Source organism: Tripterygium wilfordii, chromosome 12 (genome assembly GCF_013401445.1).
Source record: "Tripterygium wilfordii isolate XIE 37 chromosome 12, ASM1340144v1, whole genome shotgun sequence".
Lineage (NCBI taxonomy): Eukaryota > Viridiplantae > Streptophyta > Magnoliopsida > Celastrales > Celastraceae > Tripterygium > Tripterygium wilfordii.
Genome location: NC_052243.1, coordinates 10,059,456 through 10,075,996, shown reverse-complemented (window position 1 = coordinate 10,075,996; position 16,541 = coordinate 10,059,456). Strand labels below are relative to the sequence as shown.

The 16,541-nt window shown below is 32.4% G+C and overlaps 2 protein-coding genes across 2 annotated transcripts; one reads left to right on the top strand and one right to left on the bottom strand.

Annotated features, from left to right (window-relative positions):
* Nucleotides 1-3,799: 3,799 nt before the first annotated feature.
* Nucleotides 3,800-8,058, bottom strand: LOC120011312 (denticleless protein homolog). Its single transcript, XM_038862400.1, has 16 exons — nt 7,900-8,058; nt 7,680-7,792; nt 7,471-7,579; nt 7,282-7,346; nt 7,003-7,041; nt 6,446-6,542; nt 6,261-6,357; nt 6,107-6,170; nt 5,959-6,035; nt 5,782-5,863; nt 5,307-5,386; nt 4,982-5,066; nt 4,795-4,863; nt 4,640-4,707; nt 4,513-4,561; nt 3,800-4,313 (listed from the first exon to the last, which is right to left on the bottom strand). The coding sequence occupies exons 1-16, from the start codon at nt 7,964-7,966 to the stop codon at nt 3,942-3,944; spliced, it is 1,533 nt and encodes a 510-aa protein (XP_038718328.1). The 5' UTR covers nt 7,967-8,058; the 3' UTR covers nt 3,800-3,941.
* A 3,123-nt stretch (nt 8,059-11,181) lies between these two features.
* Nucleotides 11,182-12,083, top strand: LOC120011314 (cyclin-dependent protein kinase inhibitor SMR6-like). The gene has a single exon (XM_038862402.1). It carries the CDS (start codon nt 11,498-11,500, stop codon nt 11,822-11,824), a length of 327 nt encoding a protein of 108 aa, XP_038718330.1. The 5' UTR covers nt 11,182-11,497; the 3' UTR covers nt 11,825-12,083.
* The last annotated feature ends 4,458 nt before the right edge of the window (nt 12,084-16,541 follow it).

Genomic DNA, 16,541 nt, shown 5'->3' with positions numbered 1-16,541 from the left:
TTATATCTAACAATCTAAAATTATCATACACTTTTTATGTTGAATTTGATTTTTGTTTCTAACAAAAAAAATACCTCATTAGATTCGTAACACCGATCAAAATATAAATATATTTTTTCAAAATTTGTTTAAAAAATTTTTGAACACTAAAAGTCCGAACCTCATTTTAAGAATTCATTTTAGAACATCATACAAAATTCGTATATATATATATGACTGTGTTGTGGGCACACACATAAACATATGCATATAAAAGCTCTGATGCCTCTACTGTTACTCTCCACTGTTGATTTCAGTGCAAACTTTAAATTGACAAATATTGACAGAAACAAAAGGACATGATTTATTGGGTCTCAAGCATATATATATATATATATATATATATTCAGTTCCTCACGAACTCCTTTTGTCCCTAACCGACTGACAATATATTTGACAACTTGCACGCACTCAAATTATTGATTAAACCCTAGAAGTGTGATATATGGTTTCAAAATATATTCGAATAAAGTTTCTACAATGATATGCTACCAACTTAATCCTATTGTCATTTCTTAGTGCTCAAACTCTCTCAATTCCAATTTACTCTCTATTAGAATACTGAATTGAGAGTCGAAGTGACCATGAGAGACCATGTTATCTCCATTACCAGTCTCGAAATGTCAAACTTCACGTCAACTCTCTAAGCCTAGTAAAGATTTGATACTGATTATTCGGCTTTTTTTTTTTGATCTCCACGTACAGTTACATAAACAACCTAGCTTATGTTGCCTAATTTAAAAAGTAAATTGGACGTATTCCTAAATTATATGTTTTGGTAGGTTAAAGTTAGATTATGAGGGTATCCATGGCAACAAAATAAAAACAGCATATACTTCACTCAAAGCAACTTTTTAATTATGTATATGTAAATATACATACTTTAAAATAATATGCTTTTAAACCATATATTTAGTGTCGGTAATTGCATCATGCATTGGTAGGCTTTGTACTAGTGATGAAGTGATTACAATTTTTTCTTTAGATATGGTACATGAACCTACTTCTTTAATTTTTTGTACTACCATGTTATCTGTACTGACACATGCATAACAAATATATATATATATATATATATATATATCAATTGTCATGTGAGTTAAATTTGTGAACTTATTTTTCAATCATAGATACGATACATCCTACAATAAATATGTGAGCCCCAATTTTATTGTAATTTATTACAACTATTGTGTTCATATTTTTTGAGAAAAATTATATATATATGATTTACTTGTATACCTTTATTTTTTTTCAAAAGTCTTCTTAAGACAAATTGTATGAAATGATCAAGCCCATCTCCCCAATAATGACATGCTACTTTTACATATACATATCATATGATTTATTAGCAGTCACATACGGATCTTGAAGAAAGAAATTTGAAGAGCCATGATATCCTACCAACTAGATTATAATATCTAATATTCTCAATCAAATATAAGTACACAATCTATATATATATGCATATAATGGTGATTAATTAGTCTTTAGGGTTAGAATTAATCCATGCCTTAATTGATTTCATAGTAATTTGTGTGCCATATATATGTGGGTCAGATTGTGATGGTTCAACAAGAAATTAAAGTTAGGGGAGAGGAGATAAAGAGGAAAATATAGCATATGTAAGTCAATGAAACATGACACTAATGATTAGAGAGATAATAATTGGTTGATGCATATACATATACATATATATATATATATATATACATATATATATATATATATATTATTTATTCATATGTACTTCTTTGTGTATAAAAATCGTCACAAGCTTAATAAAGTACATATGTGTGCTAATGATAATCTTCAAAGATGGAGTCCACCAAAATGCATGCCTCTTATCTTTCAAATAGATATATCCAAGTTTAAACAATAATAACTTATATATTAGATGAAATTAATTGCAATAGGCCATTTGAGCTTTTGCTTTTTAATGTGTGAACCACTTGGATGATATATTAACTGTTGATTTTCTCTGGGGTCAAACCGTATGAAATTGAGAGGTCCTGAGTTCGATTTTTATTGGGAGTAATATTTTTGTGACCCTATGTTGGGCTTTGCCCAACTTATTCTCTCGTCATATGAAAAATTTGCATGGGGGTCAGACAGCCTAAGTGTAGGTCTGTATCACATGTTTAAAGGATAAATTTGTATGGTATTATTCTCGATTCCAAAAGAAAAATAAAAATGTGAAGTCAATCTCTCATTATAGTGGTCATCAAGTCTTTATCCCTAATTCATACGAGAGAGAAAATGAAGAGAATTCATAGCATAAAATTTTACTTCTTCATTCACTTGTTTCAAAACTAACTCTTAACTAAAATTAATTATATGATAAATCACATATTGTCCCTCTCACAATGAAGAAATTTCAAATCCATTCTCTTTTTTGGGTAAATTTTGAAGGGAAGAAAACCCTAATCAATCACAAAATCAGGTAGTTAAGGATTGTCAACTAGCTGAGTTAGGGCACTACCCCTTCAATTTGAATCCAATGGTTTGCGAAATGTGTCACATCACATCATACCATTTTTTTGTTTTTTCATTTTTAAATTTGTCTAACTTTTTTTTCATCATTAGATGTAATTTTGTAAACTCTAGAGAATTGCGAAACCTCCAAATCCGTCAATATACATATATGGAGCAGCTATTGATATCACAACAATATCTCCCCATAATTTAGTTCACAAACTCCCAAAACTTCTCTTAATTGCTTGAGTTTTAGGGTTATTTGTACATATATAGATATGCAACAATTGCTCCTTTTCTTTAATTACTTCTCTTAACAAAATAATGATTGATAGCCATATTGAGTATATGACTCGGGCCACTAGCTGGCTTTGGGCTTTTCTCATGAACGGGCCTCTCTCTTTAGTGAAAAGCCCAAGAACATTATAACTGTTGTTCAACAAATATAAAAACTATGGTGGCTCTGGCTAGAGATAAGAAATGGACTGTGTTTTATTTTTCATTTGATGAACTTTGATTTGCAAAGATTATATGTGGACCATTAATTAACCTCTTGTTATGGTTATTCATTTGGGCATTGTGCTATGTTCTTGCTTGTCTTCTAACTAGATTCCTTGTTTCTTGCTAGTTTCTCTGCCAGGAAACAATCTATTGGTTCAAGTGATATCTTTGCAATCCATGTTTCAGGGGTCCTTCATAGTCGGAAATCAGTTTCTTATTTGTGAAGAAGGCGTACAAGCAGAGGGTTTGCCGAGCTTCAAGGATCTTTCGGTAGATATTTCCAGTAAGCATATGGACACATTCAAGCGAGGAACCCTGCAGGTATCCGTGGATTTTAATTGTTTGGAACCAACATTCAGTGGTTGCAAAGAGAGCTAGAGCATGTCTGGACTTCAATTTAGCAAAAGCTTTGCCATGCAATGTCTCTGCACATTCTTTTCCTTTGCACCCCTTTTTTTTTTTTTTTTTTTTTTTGGGGAGGGTGCAATTGTATATTTATAGAGAACTACAGAGTGTAGTAGACTGGAAGGGTAAATCCACTTAATTTATTTGGCTTAGATATGTTGATACATTCCCATGGGAAAGAAAGTAATCCAGAAAAAGAAACTGTCACATTGAGCCAAACTATTACAATGATCTAAACAAAAGGTCCAGAAAAACAATTCTTCAGTTTCGCATTTACACTGTTTAAGTACAGTGCTGCAAAAGAAGAAAGCCATGAACTAAACATGCAGTTCTCTTCACAGTCTTGAGCTAAAGTACAAAGAGGAAACATAAAAGAACCAAGAAAACTTGCTCTCAATAATCTGCAAAATTGGCAAACCTGCCGCTCAAGGTAACTGCAAGATACAAGCCTAGAAACATTCTGTACAACCTTTCTTTCACTTATAACTATATTTTTCCAAAAATAAATTAACCATGAAGTTTCATGAGGCTGCTACAAAGTAATCTCGAATAGTTCTTTTCAAGGAGGAAGGGGGGCTCAGTATTGAAGGACTCTTCATTGCTTCAGGAGTTTTCTCTAAGGTTTCATTTGAATCAGAACTCGAAGAAACTTTTTTCATTTGAGCTTCAGGAGTACTAATTGTTGGCATTTTGATTGGATTGATGGGTGATTTTGGTGCTACGCGTTCTCTGACATGTGCAATATGCAAACTCTCTTTTGAGCCCTCTGAATTTCCATTCATCAAAAGTTCCCTGCATTCTTCACTTGGTAAAGCCATTACTCTTCTTCGGATTGAAGATGATGATGACCTTGCACTGGAGCAGTAACTGTTTTTGATGTTCCAGATGCAAACCTAAGAGATATAGATTCGTTAAAATTAAGATGTGTGGATTTATTGTAAATAGGCGAAGCTGCTGACGAAGCAAGGCACTAAAAGATAATGCATCCTAACACTAACAAAACCGGACAATGCAGTTCATTTTTTCTTCCTTTTACTTTTTTCTTTTCACACAATCTGTTTCATAAAGAACATTATTAAATTCATCATGTACCGTGAAATCATCTGCAGAAGTTGCTAGCTTTCCAACTTCTGATGAGCACCTGCACAAAAAGTTGGAAAAATGATTAGTGCATCTGTATGGCCAATTAGTACCAGAAAAATATGGCTTAACAAAGTACCAATCTACTGCTGTAACTTCTCCCCTGTGACTCTTCAATGTGCTGGGATAACCTTGAGGCCTGTCCACCTGATTTGATATCGCCAAAGACATTAAATTGACTAAAACAAACTGAAAACAGAAAAATACACATTTTCATTAAGGTAGAAACTGAACCTGCCAAACGTAAGCACTTCCATTACTGGAGCCACTTATGATATGAGCTCCATCAGGACTAATTGCTGCCTGTGATGGAATACAACACATTAAGTTGAAATCAGATAAAGCATCCAAGGACAGAATGATAAAACTCAGTGTTACAAGAGAGTAAGAATGAATATTTTTAATGAGAAACAAGCTGTACCTTCACATAGAATGATTCTATTTGGCATCCAGAGAAGGACTGTACAGGACCCTTATCAAGCTGAAGTACATTATACAGGTATATTCTACAAGAAAGATAAATAAAAGCATATCAGGTCACAAATTTAAAAGTTTCCACTGTTTGATGGATGATTTTTCTTAAGCACATCAACTTTGCTGCTGTAAATCCTCAAAATATAAGTGGGCTGCTAATATAATGGGCAAACTGAAAAATCAAGTTGAGGACTGAGCCAAATTCATAGACTTTGTTAGTCTCATTGATAGAGTCTACCTGCAAAGGAAAAAATCATCAAAATGTAAGATACCTATTGTCCATGCATGAAGCTGTAAGGAACATTCCATTTGAATCCTGGGACAGGCTTGATATACCATGTAATACTTTGTCCTGTGACACGAAGGAAACATAAGATTCAGATACCATTGATTGGTCATTGGTTTAACAATTTTAGAGGAAAACTCCTTTTCCACTACAAAAGAACTTTAGTGGACCTTCAAATCTACAGAATACTTAATATTTAATATTAATTCCCCTATTTCATATTTGACGGCCAACAAATTGTCAAAGAAGTAGCATTTATTTGTGAATCGGTGCTAACTTATACAGCATCAGCTATACAAAGGAAATTCATTTATCAGCTCTAGAGAGTGATTTGGAGAAGGTTGCAAGGGGATGCCATCTTTATAATCATATTTGCCTTCAGCTTCCTGTAGGATGATCTTTTCTAGCATCCTTCATCATCCTAATTAGTTAAGCACAACAGCACTCCAATCTAAACCAACCTTTTCAGCTGATGACTCTGGATGAATGCATGCCTGAGTAATGTGAGTCTTCAGATTCCTGGTATCCCAGAATTTTATCGTACTGAACCAGATAACAAATGACAGAAAGTATAGTCAGCATATGTGCCACCACTGAATTTTCAAATTTTGTTTATGAAAAGCATTTCTTCTATTTACCTATCCGTTGCTCCAGCGGAAGCAATGGAAACTTCATCTTTGAGATAAAGAACAGATGTAATGCTCATGGAGGCAGCCTGAATGATCACAAGCATTAGCAACATGTAAGGTTGAATAAGTTACAAAGAACCTTGACCAGCTAAAATACCTTGCCACGCCTGATTCGCTTTGTCTGAGGTGAAACATGAGCTCCTTTGACCATTGCAGTTGAGCTGGATGAAGTATGATAATAGAATTAAGAATATCAAAGTTGCTGAAGTGTAAAATCAAAACATGAAGAGTATCACAAATGTATAACTCACGCAATGCAAACATCACTCCGCCTGCCTTTTGGACTAGTCTTGCATCTTAGGTCCCATATTGTAAAGGACCCATCTCTTGAACCAGAGACAATAAGATCTGTGAGAAGACAATAGCTAAAGTTTAAATTATCAAATATTTCAATTTAGAAGCAATACTTCCTCTAGTATGTAACCAAGATACCCACCGGAATTTGTGGGATGACAAGACACAGATTTCACACTTCCCGTGTGCCCTGTCAACACTCCAGTGCATATCCCATTCTTTGCGTCCCATAACCTTATCTACAAAACAGCCAAAGGAAAACATAAGTAACTGACAGTTTTGGATCAAATGTAGCGGGTAATCATTGTTACATTAAAGCTTCAGGAATCTAACTCAATTCTCATCTTAATTGAATTAGGAGCAGAAGGATAATGTTACTCATAATTTCAGTTATCCACTTTGAACATGAATCCATCCATATTTTTCATTTCAGCTCTCCAGTCACACATATAAGCCTTTGGTAAGCATTGGGACCTAGCCTCGTCCAATTTGATTTAAGACAATGTTATAAGTCAAGTCAATTACTTGCAAATACATTGGGTAGTTATTTTTGCTTGAATGAGCCAGATAGCATCGAGAAAAAATCATCAGAAAAAGACGATTGCAGATTAGGTGAATTATATGACAAATATTTCCAAACTTCAAAAAAATTGAGGTCGAAAAATAGAATGTTAAGTATTTTAAAATGTGATTACTTACAGTTTGATCACCAGAAGCTGTTAAGATGTTGGTATCTTCCTGTGATAAATTCAGCAGATTATGAGAAACTGATTGATAACCAGCAACTACACAAGGCAAAGTTTGGCTGGTGATATGTAATAATATGATGAAACACATATCTTTTTCGACTTATCAATTTAAACCCATCAAGAAGATCAATCTTGAACAAGGTGCAATTCAAGTATTCAACTCAATTGCATTGATAATTACATCCAAATATTAAAGAGAAATGTAAGAGGAAACGAAAAGGTAAGTTACCTTGATCCAGCATACATCAAATATGGCATTCTGATGAGCCACCCAATCATTAGCTCTAGCTTTCCCTGCACAACCCATCATAGTGAAATTGACATGTAATAGGAATTGTTGATAATCGGAACCCATAACCATAAAATATACAAGAATCCTGAAAAGGGCTTTCAAGTTGTTTTCACATATTGAACAAACCTGTATTTTCGAGGGGAGATGCAAAAGAGGTAAACTTCCTACGAGTATCAAACAAGCTCACATAGCCATCCTCATCCGCCACAGCAAGAACGTGAGAACACTTACTAGTCTACAAAATTAGGGTTTCAAAATCAATTATATTTGGGGGTGAACAAAAATTAACAAAATGTGGATAGACCCAAAAATAAAAAAAGAAAATTAAAAATCACCTTACAAAAGGACATGGCCAACGGAGGAGTTTCCTCGCCGCCGTGCTCGACCACTAAGGTTCCGATTTCGCTGAAATCCGATGCCAATTCACCGATATATGGCCGTTTCCGAACTGGAAAACAATGCGACATTTAACATAACAACTACGTATACATGTGAACATACGAGTATTGCGATTTATGTATGGCAATGTGTACAGAGAGCGCGTGGAGAGAGTACCTCGAAATCCGCTGAGCTCTCTAGATCTGATGTGCCGAAAGAAGGATTGAGAATTGATGCTCTCCATTGTTGCAGGGAGAGAGGGGACGATTGAAGAGAAGCGCTATTTTGTTGTTGGAGGTGCTGATTTTCTGGGTTTTGTTTTATGGTATGATTGGCGCGGACATTAGTCGTCTGATTGGCATTGGCTAGCGGGAAACTCAAATTTTTTTTGGCGGTTTGGTAAATCTTTACTCGGGAAAATGACAAAAAAAAAATTATTATGAACAAAAGTAATAGACTAATAGTATGTGTTTACCTAATAAAAAACTAGTAAATAGCTAACAAAAATATAAATTTTTTATTTTTAACAAATATTATATAAAAAATTAACTTTTTTCAATGTATATAGATTATAGACATGTTATAGTAATGAAGTTATTATTATCATATATGTTTACAAATTCCAAATATAATTACCATATAAATCACATAAATTTTTATTATTTATGTTTTTGAAAAATTCTTATTGCAATGTATAAGCTCTAAACATTTCAACTTTAAATATTAAAGTAATGCTACAGAGTACATACCGTCAAAATATGACCTCATTTTACCCGCAAATCTATTTGAAATGTGAAATAACTATTGATACACTTTCATGTTAATTGAGAGTAAAATTAAGGTCATATTTTTGAGGTCTCAAACATTATTCTAAATATTATATACTTATATGCATCTCTTTGAAATGATAGTTTTTTAATACTCATAACAACAACTTACTCACATTAGTGCCCTTTATCTGAAGGATATCGTGAGTTTATTATTGAGTTGGATTCAACCAATGTAGTAGCTGCGTTAACACCATATGATTATCTCGATTTGAGGATGGGTCATTTTGTCCGGGAAGCATGATGCTTATTGATGCGTTTGGATGTCCCTCTTTGTTATCATGACCCTCATGCTGGAAATTCTATTGTTCACTCTCTAGCTTGTTTGGCTAAGAGTGGTAGTAGGAAGACCATTTGGCGAAGTGGATGTCCATTATAAGTAGAATCTCTCTTAGAAAGGGATCGCAATCGTGCTTTGTAGTTTTTTCTTTTTTAATGAAATCTTTCTTCTAAAAAAATACTCATAACATATTTTTCAAAAAAGTTCATTTTTCGTGCTTTTTATTTTTTATTTAAATGTTTCTAAAAAATAATATATGAGACTAGAATTCTAATTAAATTAAATTAAAAATTTTAAAGTACATATATTGATGTTTTTACATCTCCAAATTCTAATTTATATTGATGGTCTTAGAGTACTCATTTATCTTTAACAGAACATATTATATTAAAAATAATAGAGAAATTTTAAAACATTAAATATGAAAATTTTAACCCAAGATATATTATTGGAATAAACTAAAATTTTTGAATCAGTAAAGTCATATTTGACGTTTGTACTTAGTTTGCAATGATTACAAAAAATATATATAAATTAATTGTTTTTTAAAATTAATTTTTAAAAGAAAGAAAAACCATTCATTTTTATACGATTTTACAAATTTATTCATTAATACATTAATTATAGGCAGGGCTATTATGGTAACAGCAATCATTACCGAACATGGAAAAGTGCAAGTACTTCAAAGGTCGTGAATACTCAGTAATCTAGAAGAACAATCCATTACTACCCACCAGTGAGTATTATATTTAACCATTGTTTGGTTGACAAGAAAACTTGGAAAATTTAAGCAGTCGTTGAACTGTTTCCAGATCCTTGTTGTTTGGGATTCAAGATTACGATATCAGTAACTTAATTAAATGCAAGAGAAATTTTTGGATTTCTTCATTTGCATTCGAGGTTTTCAATTTGGGGATTCCTTTATATGGGTAGTTGTTGTGGGTGTTGGTGCCACCAAAACTTTCGGAGGTCAATTGCGGTAGAGCTGGTGGTCACTCCAGTTGGGTCGGCGAAGAATAGGAAGAGGAGGTGAAGAGAGAGAATAGGAAGAATAAGGGGTATTATGGGGATAACAATAAAAAGATGAGGACGAAATGGGAATGAAAATGAAAATGCTATTGAAATGCTTTAAATTTGGAGCATTTGGAAAATGTCATAAAATGTTACAAAAGATATCTCAAACTACGTGTATTTGACATGCACAAAGCATTTATGCTAGATAAATGCTTGGCAATAATGTTTATCAAACGGGCTCATAGAATTGAATGACTGTATTTTATAAAGTTTTTTTCTGGCATTTTATTTACTAATTATTATTGTTTTCTGCTTCAGTTTTTTTTTTTTTTTTGAGAAGTATGCTTCAGTTTATTTATAAAGTTTATTTTTTGGTATTTTATTTTCTAATTATTATTGTTTTATGCTTCAGTGTTTTTTTTTTCCTTTTGAGAAGAATGCTTCAGTTATTTAGAACATCCACAATGGGATGATTTTGAAGTACTTGATATGATACTTTCTTGATAAGTTAAGTGCTAGATGTTCACAATGAATATAATGGAGTGTATTTTAAGTACTTGAAATGTTACTTTTTTGATAAGTATAGCGTTACATGCACACAATGGGTGAAAAATGACGCTTGAAAATTTAGTTGTGGAAAAATGATACTTGAGAGTTGGAGTATTTATATAGTTGATGAATAGTGAAGAGAGAGATGATAAAAAGGAAGAAAGAGGTGATGAAAAGGAAGAGAGATGATAAAAAGGAAGAAATAGAAGATGAAAAGGAAGAGAGAGATATGAAAAGGAAGAAAGAGATGATAAAAAGGAAGAGGGAGAAATTAGAGAAAGTGAGTATGGAGTGTTGGAATGTATGAAGTGTTGATGAATAGTGTATATTGTGAGATTTAATCATCCAATTAAATTGTGCCACGTAGGATAAAGGAGGAGAGAGAGAATAATTTTGAAGTGCTTGATATTTCAAGCATCACTGTGGATGCTCTTAGACCTGTGTTTTCCATTTTTCTTACAAGTGTTAAGTGAAACGACGTCGTTCCAAGTGGCACTAAATGCCGTTGATTGTGCTCCGAACTGGCAGGCACTGACGGCGGCAGTCCCCGGAAGATAATAATGAAATATACAGAGGGTTGAAATCATGAAAATATAGGGCGGGAATAAGAGCCGTTGCTGGTTGAAACCACAAAATTTTGCGCCAACTTTCCCTTCACTCCATTTTGGCTGCCCGAACTATTCTGGGCAGCTGTCCCTCAAAACCCTTTATTTTCTTTTCCCCAAGTCAATGATATGTTCTCTGCTTCTCTTTCATAAGCTCTCGGATTTTTCGACAAAAATTACTCTTCCGGTCTTCCCATTCAAAGCTCTCTCTATCCCTGCTCTCTCTATCCCTCCTCTCTCTCTCTCTGCCTTACGAAACTTACTAGCTTTCTTGATTTGCTCTGATTCTTAGAGCATAATCTCTTTTGTTACTGATTTTTGATTGAGAGAAAGTAGTATTTGCTTGGCTTCATCTTCACTTCTGAATATTTTTGTTTGACAAAAACCCTTTTCTCTTATTCCAGCAATTGTTCTGATTCTTGAATCAAAAACCCATCTTTTCTTTCACTCTGTTTCTTGTCCTGCTTTAGGCTTATATTTTTCTGGGTTTCTCTTCAGATATGGGAATTTCAAAGAAATCACAGGTGGAATCTGGATTAGAATCCGAAGGCAAAAAATGGGTTATCGGTGGAATCACAATTAGGACTTCCTTGAAGCCAATCAACACAAAGCCAATAGGCAAAGAGACCGAAGAAGGCGACAACAACGAAGAGGCATGTTCGACAACTCCAACAGCCAAAGAAACAAGAATACCAGAGAAATTGTCATGCCCACCGGCCCCGAGAAAGCGAAGACCTGCTTCAATATGCAATTTTGGTGCCAAAGACTTCTTCACTCCGCCTGACTTGGAGACAGTTTTCAAGTTCCATGTTGACAAAACAGATTGAGTTTTGTCTTAATTTTATTTAGCGTCAGCATCTCCTTCTGTGTTCTAGTTAGTAGTAGAGACTAGAGACTAGAGAGAAGTAGAATTTTAGGGGTTTTTGTTCCGTAGAGTAGAAGAGTTAATTGTATACAAAAAGTGCTATATCTATGAAATGATGTTGGCCTAGTTTTAGCCCAAGTTTTTTGGTTAATTCCCTAATGCCCTTTTTGTAGTTTGCACAACAATGAAGTGAAATTGATGATTTGAAGATTTTAAGGTTATTTTTTTTGTTAATTGTGACAATATATTGATGTCTTGAAGAGATTTATTTTTGGGCAGATATGATCAAACCTGTATGTCATATGCACTGTTTAAGGTTCAGATATGGGTATTGTCAGAGCCGAATGCAAGCAAAACTTGGTCTGCTATTTCTCTGCTGCCTAAACCAAACAGTCAATATATATCTCTCTTTTTTCCCCCCATGACTAATTAGGTGAGAAGATACTTTGCAACAAATAAAAATTAAACAATATCCGAATTTTTTTTTTCAATCTTTATTAATTATTCAACTCTTTAAAAAGTAAAACACGTGTGGGGTAAAGGGGTTAGGTTTTGCAAAGTCATCCCAACAAATTGAGAAAAAGGAAAAAAATTAAAGCTTTTTCATCGTTGAGATGCTGCACTGTTGCTTCAACTATGACCTCATATGGTGTGTGTGTATATATATATACACACATAAACATTAAGGACAGCAAGTACCACTTCCTTTTTCTTTTTTTAATTTCTTCTTTAATTTTCTTCTATGTCCCACAATTATGATTATAAGATGACAAACAATTATGGGTTTGATAGGGTTAGAATCCTAAGTAGGGTTTGAAAGAGAGGACTTTCTTTGTTTGGCTTCACTTTGAGAATTAGATGTTTTGCAGCACTTGGTGACAAAGACATTTTTGTTCTACATTTTGAATGTTTTTGTGAATTATTTAGGCACATATATGCATGTTTATGGTTACCAAATTCTAATAGACCCCAATTGTTTATGAAAAGACAAGATTTGGTTTGCAGAATTCATGCATTTGTTTAAAAGATGACGATAAAGAGAAGCCTTACCTTATCAATGTATGGTTCTTAGTTCATGCATATTAAAGAGTGGGTGGGTTGTTTGTTACTTACTTTCTAGGGATTAGAATCTTTTAAGAAAGCAACTATAATTGGTGAAGTTGTTCAAAAATATTGAGGGCTGACTTTGTCATACTGTGATCACTTTAGGTTTAATAAGATATATACGTGTCTATGTGTGAGAAATTTTCCTATGAGATACTAAAATGAGATCATGACTTTCAGGTTCAAAACATTTTTTCAAAAAAGTTTAAAAAAATATATTTGTCATTTTGATCGATCTTACGAAAGCAAACGATATTTTTTTGTTTTAAACAAAAATCAAATTCAATATGAAAATTGCATGATAATTCTGAATCGTTGGATATAGCACAAAAGACATTTCATATATTTTTCAGGTTGCATTTGATTTTTGTTTCGAACAAAAAAATATCGTTGAGTTCATAAGACCAATCAAAATATATATATCGTTGAGTTCATAAGACCAATCAAAAATATCGTTGAGTTCATAAGACCAATCAAATTCAATATGAAAAGTGTATGATAATTCTGAATCGTTGGATATAAAACAAAAGCCATTACATATACATTTCAGGTTGTATTTGATTTTTCTTTCAAAAAAAAATATTTTTAGGTTTGTAATATTGATCAAAATACAAATATATTTTTTCTAAATTTCAAAAAAATATTTTGAGGATATAGCACAAAAGATATTTCATACACTTTTCAGGTTGCATTTTATTTTTGTTTCGAACAAAAATATATCATTGAGTTTGTAAGACCGGTCAAAATATAAAAAAATTTTCAGAATTTTAAAAAATGTTTTGAACCCTTAAAATTATGATTTCATTTTAGGGCTTCATTTTAAGATCTCGTAGGAGCATTCACACACACACACACACATATATATTTTAGGAAATATTTTTTAAAAAAATTTAGAAAAAAATATTTATATCTTGATCGGTCTTACGAACCCAACGATATATTTTTTGTTCAGCAAAAAAAATCAAATTTAATATGAAAAGTGTATAATAATTCTGAATCGTTGGATATAAAACAAAAGGCATTACATTTACATTTCAGGTTGTATTTGACTTTTGTTTCGACCACAAAAATATTGTTAGGTTCGTAAGACCGATTAAAATACAAATATATTTTTTCTAAATTTTAAAAAAAATTGAACGCTAAAATTGAATCCTAAAAATTAAGATCTCATTTTAAGACATACTGTTCACCACATAATTACATATTTGCACATATTTCCAAATGAAGCAAGTTGTTAATTTATAACTTGCTTTCTGATTTAAAAATAATAACCTTATTTTGGATAATTTGACTTGACTCATGATGCTCCTCAGGAAACAACATAATTAGCTCTACGAATTCTATCTCTATCATTAGTGAGGCTCCAAAAGAAAAGAGTTTAAGGCTTTAATTTAGGCTACATTTTACATTTGAGTTGTCTCTTGTATATATACTGTCATTCTCACATGGCAACGCCCGTTTGCATCGAACGAATGAAACATAAGCTCCGTTTGACAAACAATTTTGACAGTAACATATATTTTAATATATATTGTGGTGATACATATACTGGATAATAATGATGGTAGATATATTGTCTGAAATATTGGTAGTGTTTGATTGCATTTTTGCTAATAGCATAAAACTGTTGAAAATATAGTGACAAATTAGTTACAGGGGTATTATACATTTAAGTCGTAATATATGTAAATAAATATTGAAATAACTAATAAACAATTTAAAAGAATAGTTTAAAAAATATAAATAATTATAATTAAAAGTTTCATATTTGATACATACAAATATTAATATTTTTAAGATTATACAATTATATAGTGCATATTTTTTTACTAAACAATTTTATTAATATATATGTCTAAATTCCCTAAAATATATAAAAAAGAAAAAATAATGAAGTAGAGGAAGAAGATAAGGCTAATATGGTCAGTTCAACATTATAGTGAGGATATATTAGGAATGAAAAGTGAAATTGTGGTAAAATTGTTCTTTTGACCTCAACTTCAAAAAAATTTTAAAAATTGTACTGAAATTGTCTAGGAATTTGTGTATCAAAACGGTTGTTTGGATTGTAAGTAGCATATATACGACCCAAAAGTGCTTGCTAGACAAACCCATAATAACTAAAACAGTGGGGCCTATATCATTTTCATTTATGTGAAGCCAGATCCGTTGATTTCTATGAACGTATTGAGTGCCTAAACAAAGATGTTTACAGATGTCCGCATTTGAGACGAATTTTATCCTCAAGCTGTAGACAATAATAAACATAAAATTATGGTGTGGGTCTTTGGTTCATGATGGGGTCCAAGATAGTACAAAAATTATAGTCCTCTTAAAATTGAGGGTAAGTTTTAATAGATCTTGGTGAATGACTTCTGCTTGTCGTGATCAAATGCATATCTATATGGTTCCTACCAAGTGCTAATTAATTTATGGTTCACTTTTTTTTGGGTATTTTTTGTTTGGCTGTGACTAATATTGGGGCCACATAAAAGAACAAGAATAATTTTTTTTTTCTCTTGGACTTCCTATCCTACCATATATGTGCAACCAAAACAATATCTAATATGGTAATTTAATGACATTAATTACAAATACAGCCCAATATGTTATAAGACATGAAAATAAATATAAATATTTTTTAACGTAAGTTAGGATAGGGGAGTCGAATTTGGGTATTACTTAATCAGTATATGACTTAACCATGTCGATTGAGGGATTGTTGCTTGTTGTTATGTTTGATTATATATATATAATGTATAATCGAGGGTTATAGGATTAATGGAGAATAAAAGTGAAAAAGAAAAAAAGGGAATCCAATGCATGAAAAGATAGGACAGACGTGCACACATGGGCCTCCTTGAAGGAATCCCAAGACACAAAAACTCACAATTCTAGTCATTTTTCGGAGAGAGAGAATATCAATCATCGACTTTTGTTCCTCTTTTGGCCCAATCTCAAGCTTGACTTTGGTCTCAAGTCTTAACGCGGTTTTCGCCACTTGGGCCTCTCTTTATCTTTATCTCTCTCTCTCTCTGCCCGAGCTGCCCGTTCTTTTTCACTTGTCTTGGCGGGAAATGTAGCCCTAAATTTCAATCGTACTCTCTGTTTCCCGCCATAATTGGAAACAAAATTTCGGCCCGGGAAAGACGGGGCGGCGGCGGCGGCTGTGGCTCTTTATCTTCTTAAATTGTTAATGACAAACAATAGTGTTAGATATTAGATATAGTGGTAACTCAATTCTCTTAAATGAAATTTTAAAATGTTTTAATTTTTAAAATACATGTTAAATCTTAAAAAAAAATTATATATTCGGAATTAATACATAAAACTTTTTCTAATAAGATCCATTGTCGATAAATTTTATTGGATAAATCTTAATTCCATTGTTTTTTTCAACGGAATTTCAAAAACAAACGAATTCAGAAAAATAATGAATTTTAAACTATGATTTAAAAAACAATAAAATCTATATTAAAACAATAAACTTTGGACAATGAATTCTGGGATAAGAGAGTGGAAATAAAACTATTCAATTGATTAAATCAATGGAATAAATCCATTGGATTCCCATG

Coding starts and splice junctions, on each gene's coding strand:
- LOC120011312 (XM_038862400.1), bottom strand. CDS start 7,966: ATGGAGAGCATCAATTCTCAATCCTTCTTTCGGCACATCAGATCTAGA. Junction 6,171..6,260: donor CGGAGTGATGTTTGCATTGC/GTGAGTTATACA, acceptor TACTTCATCCAG/CTCAACTGCAATGGTCAAAG. Junction 5,067..5,306: donor GCTTCATGCATGGACAATAG/GTATCTTACATT, acceptor TCTTTCTTGTAG/AATATACCTGTATAATGTAC.
- LOC120011314 (XM_038862402.1), top strand. CDS start 11,498: ATGGGAATTTCAAAGAAATCACAGGTGGAATCTGGATTAGAATCCGAA.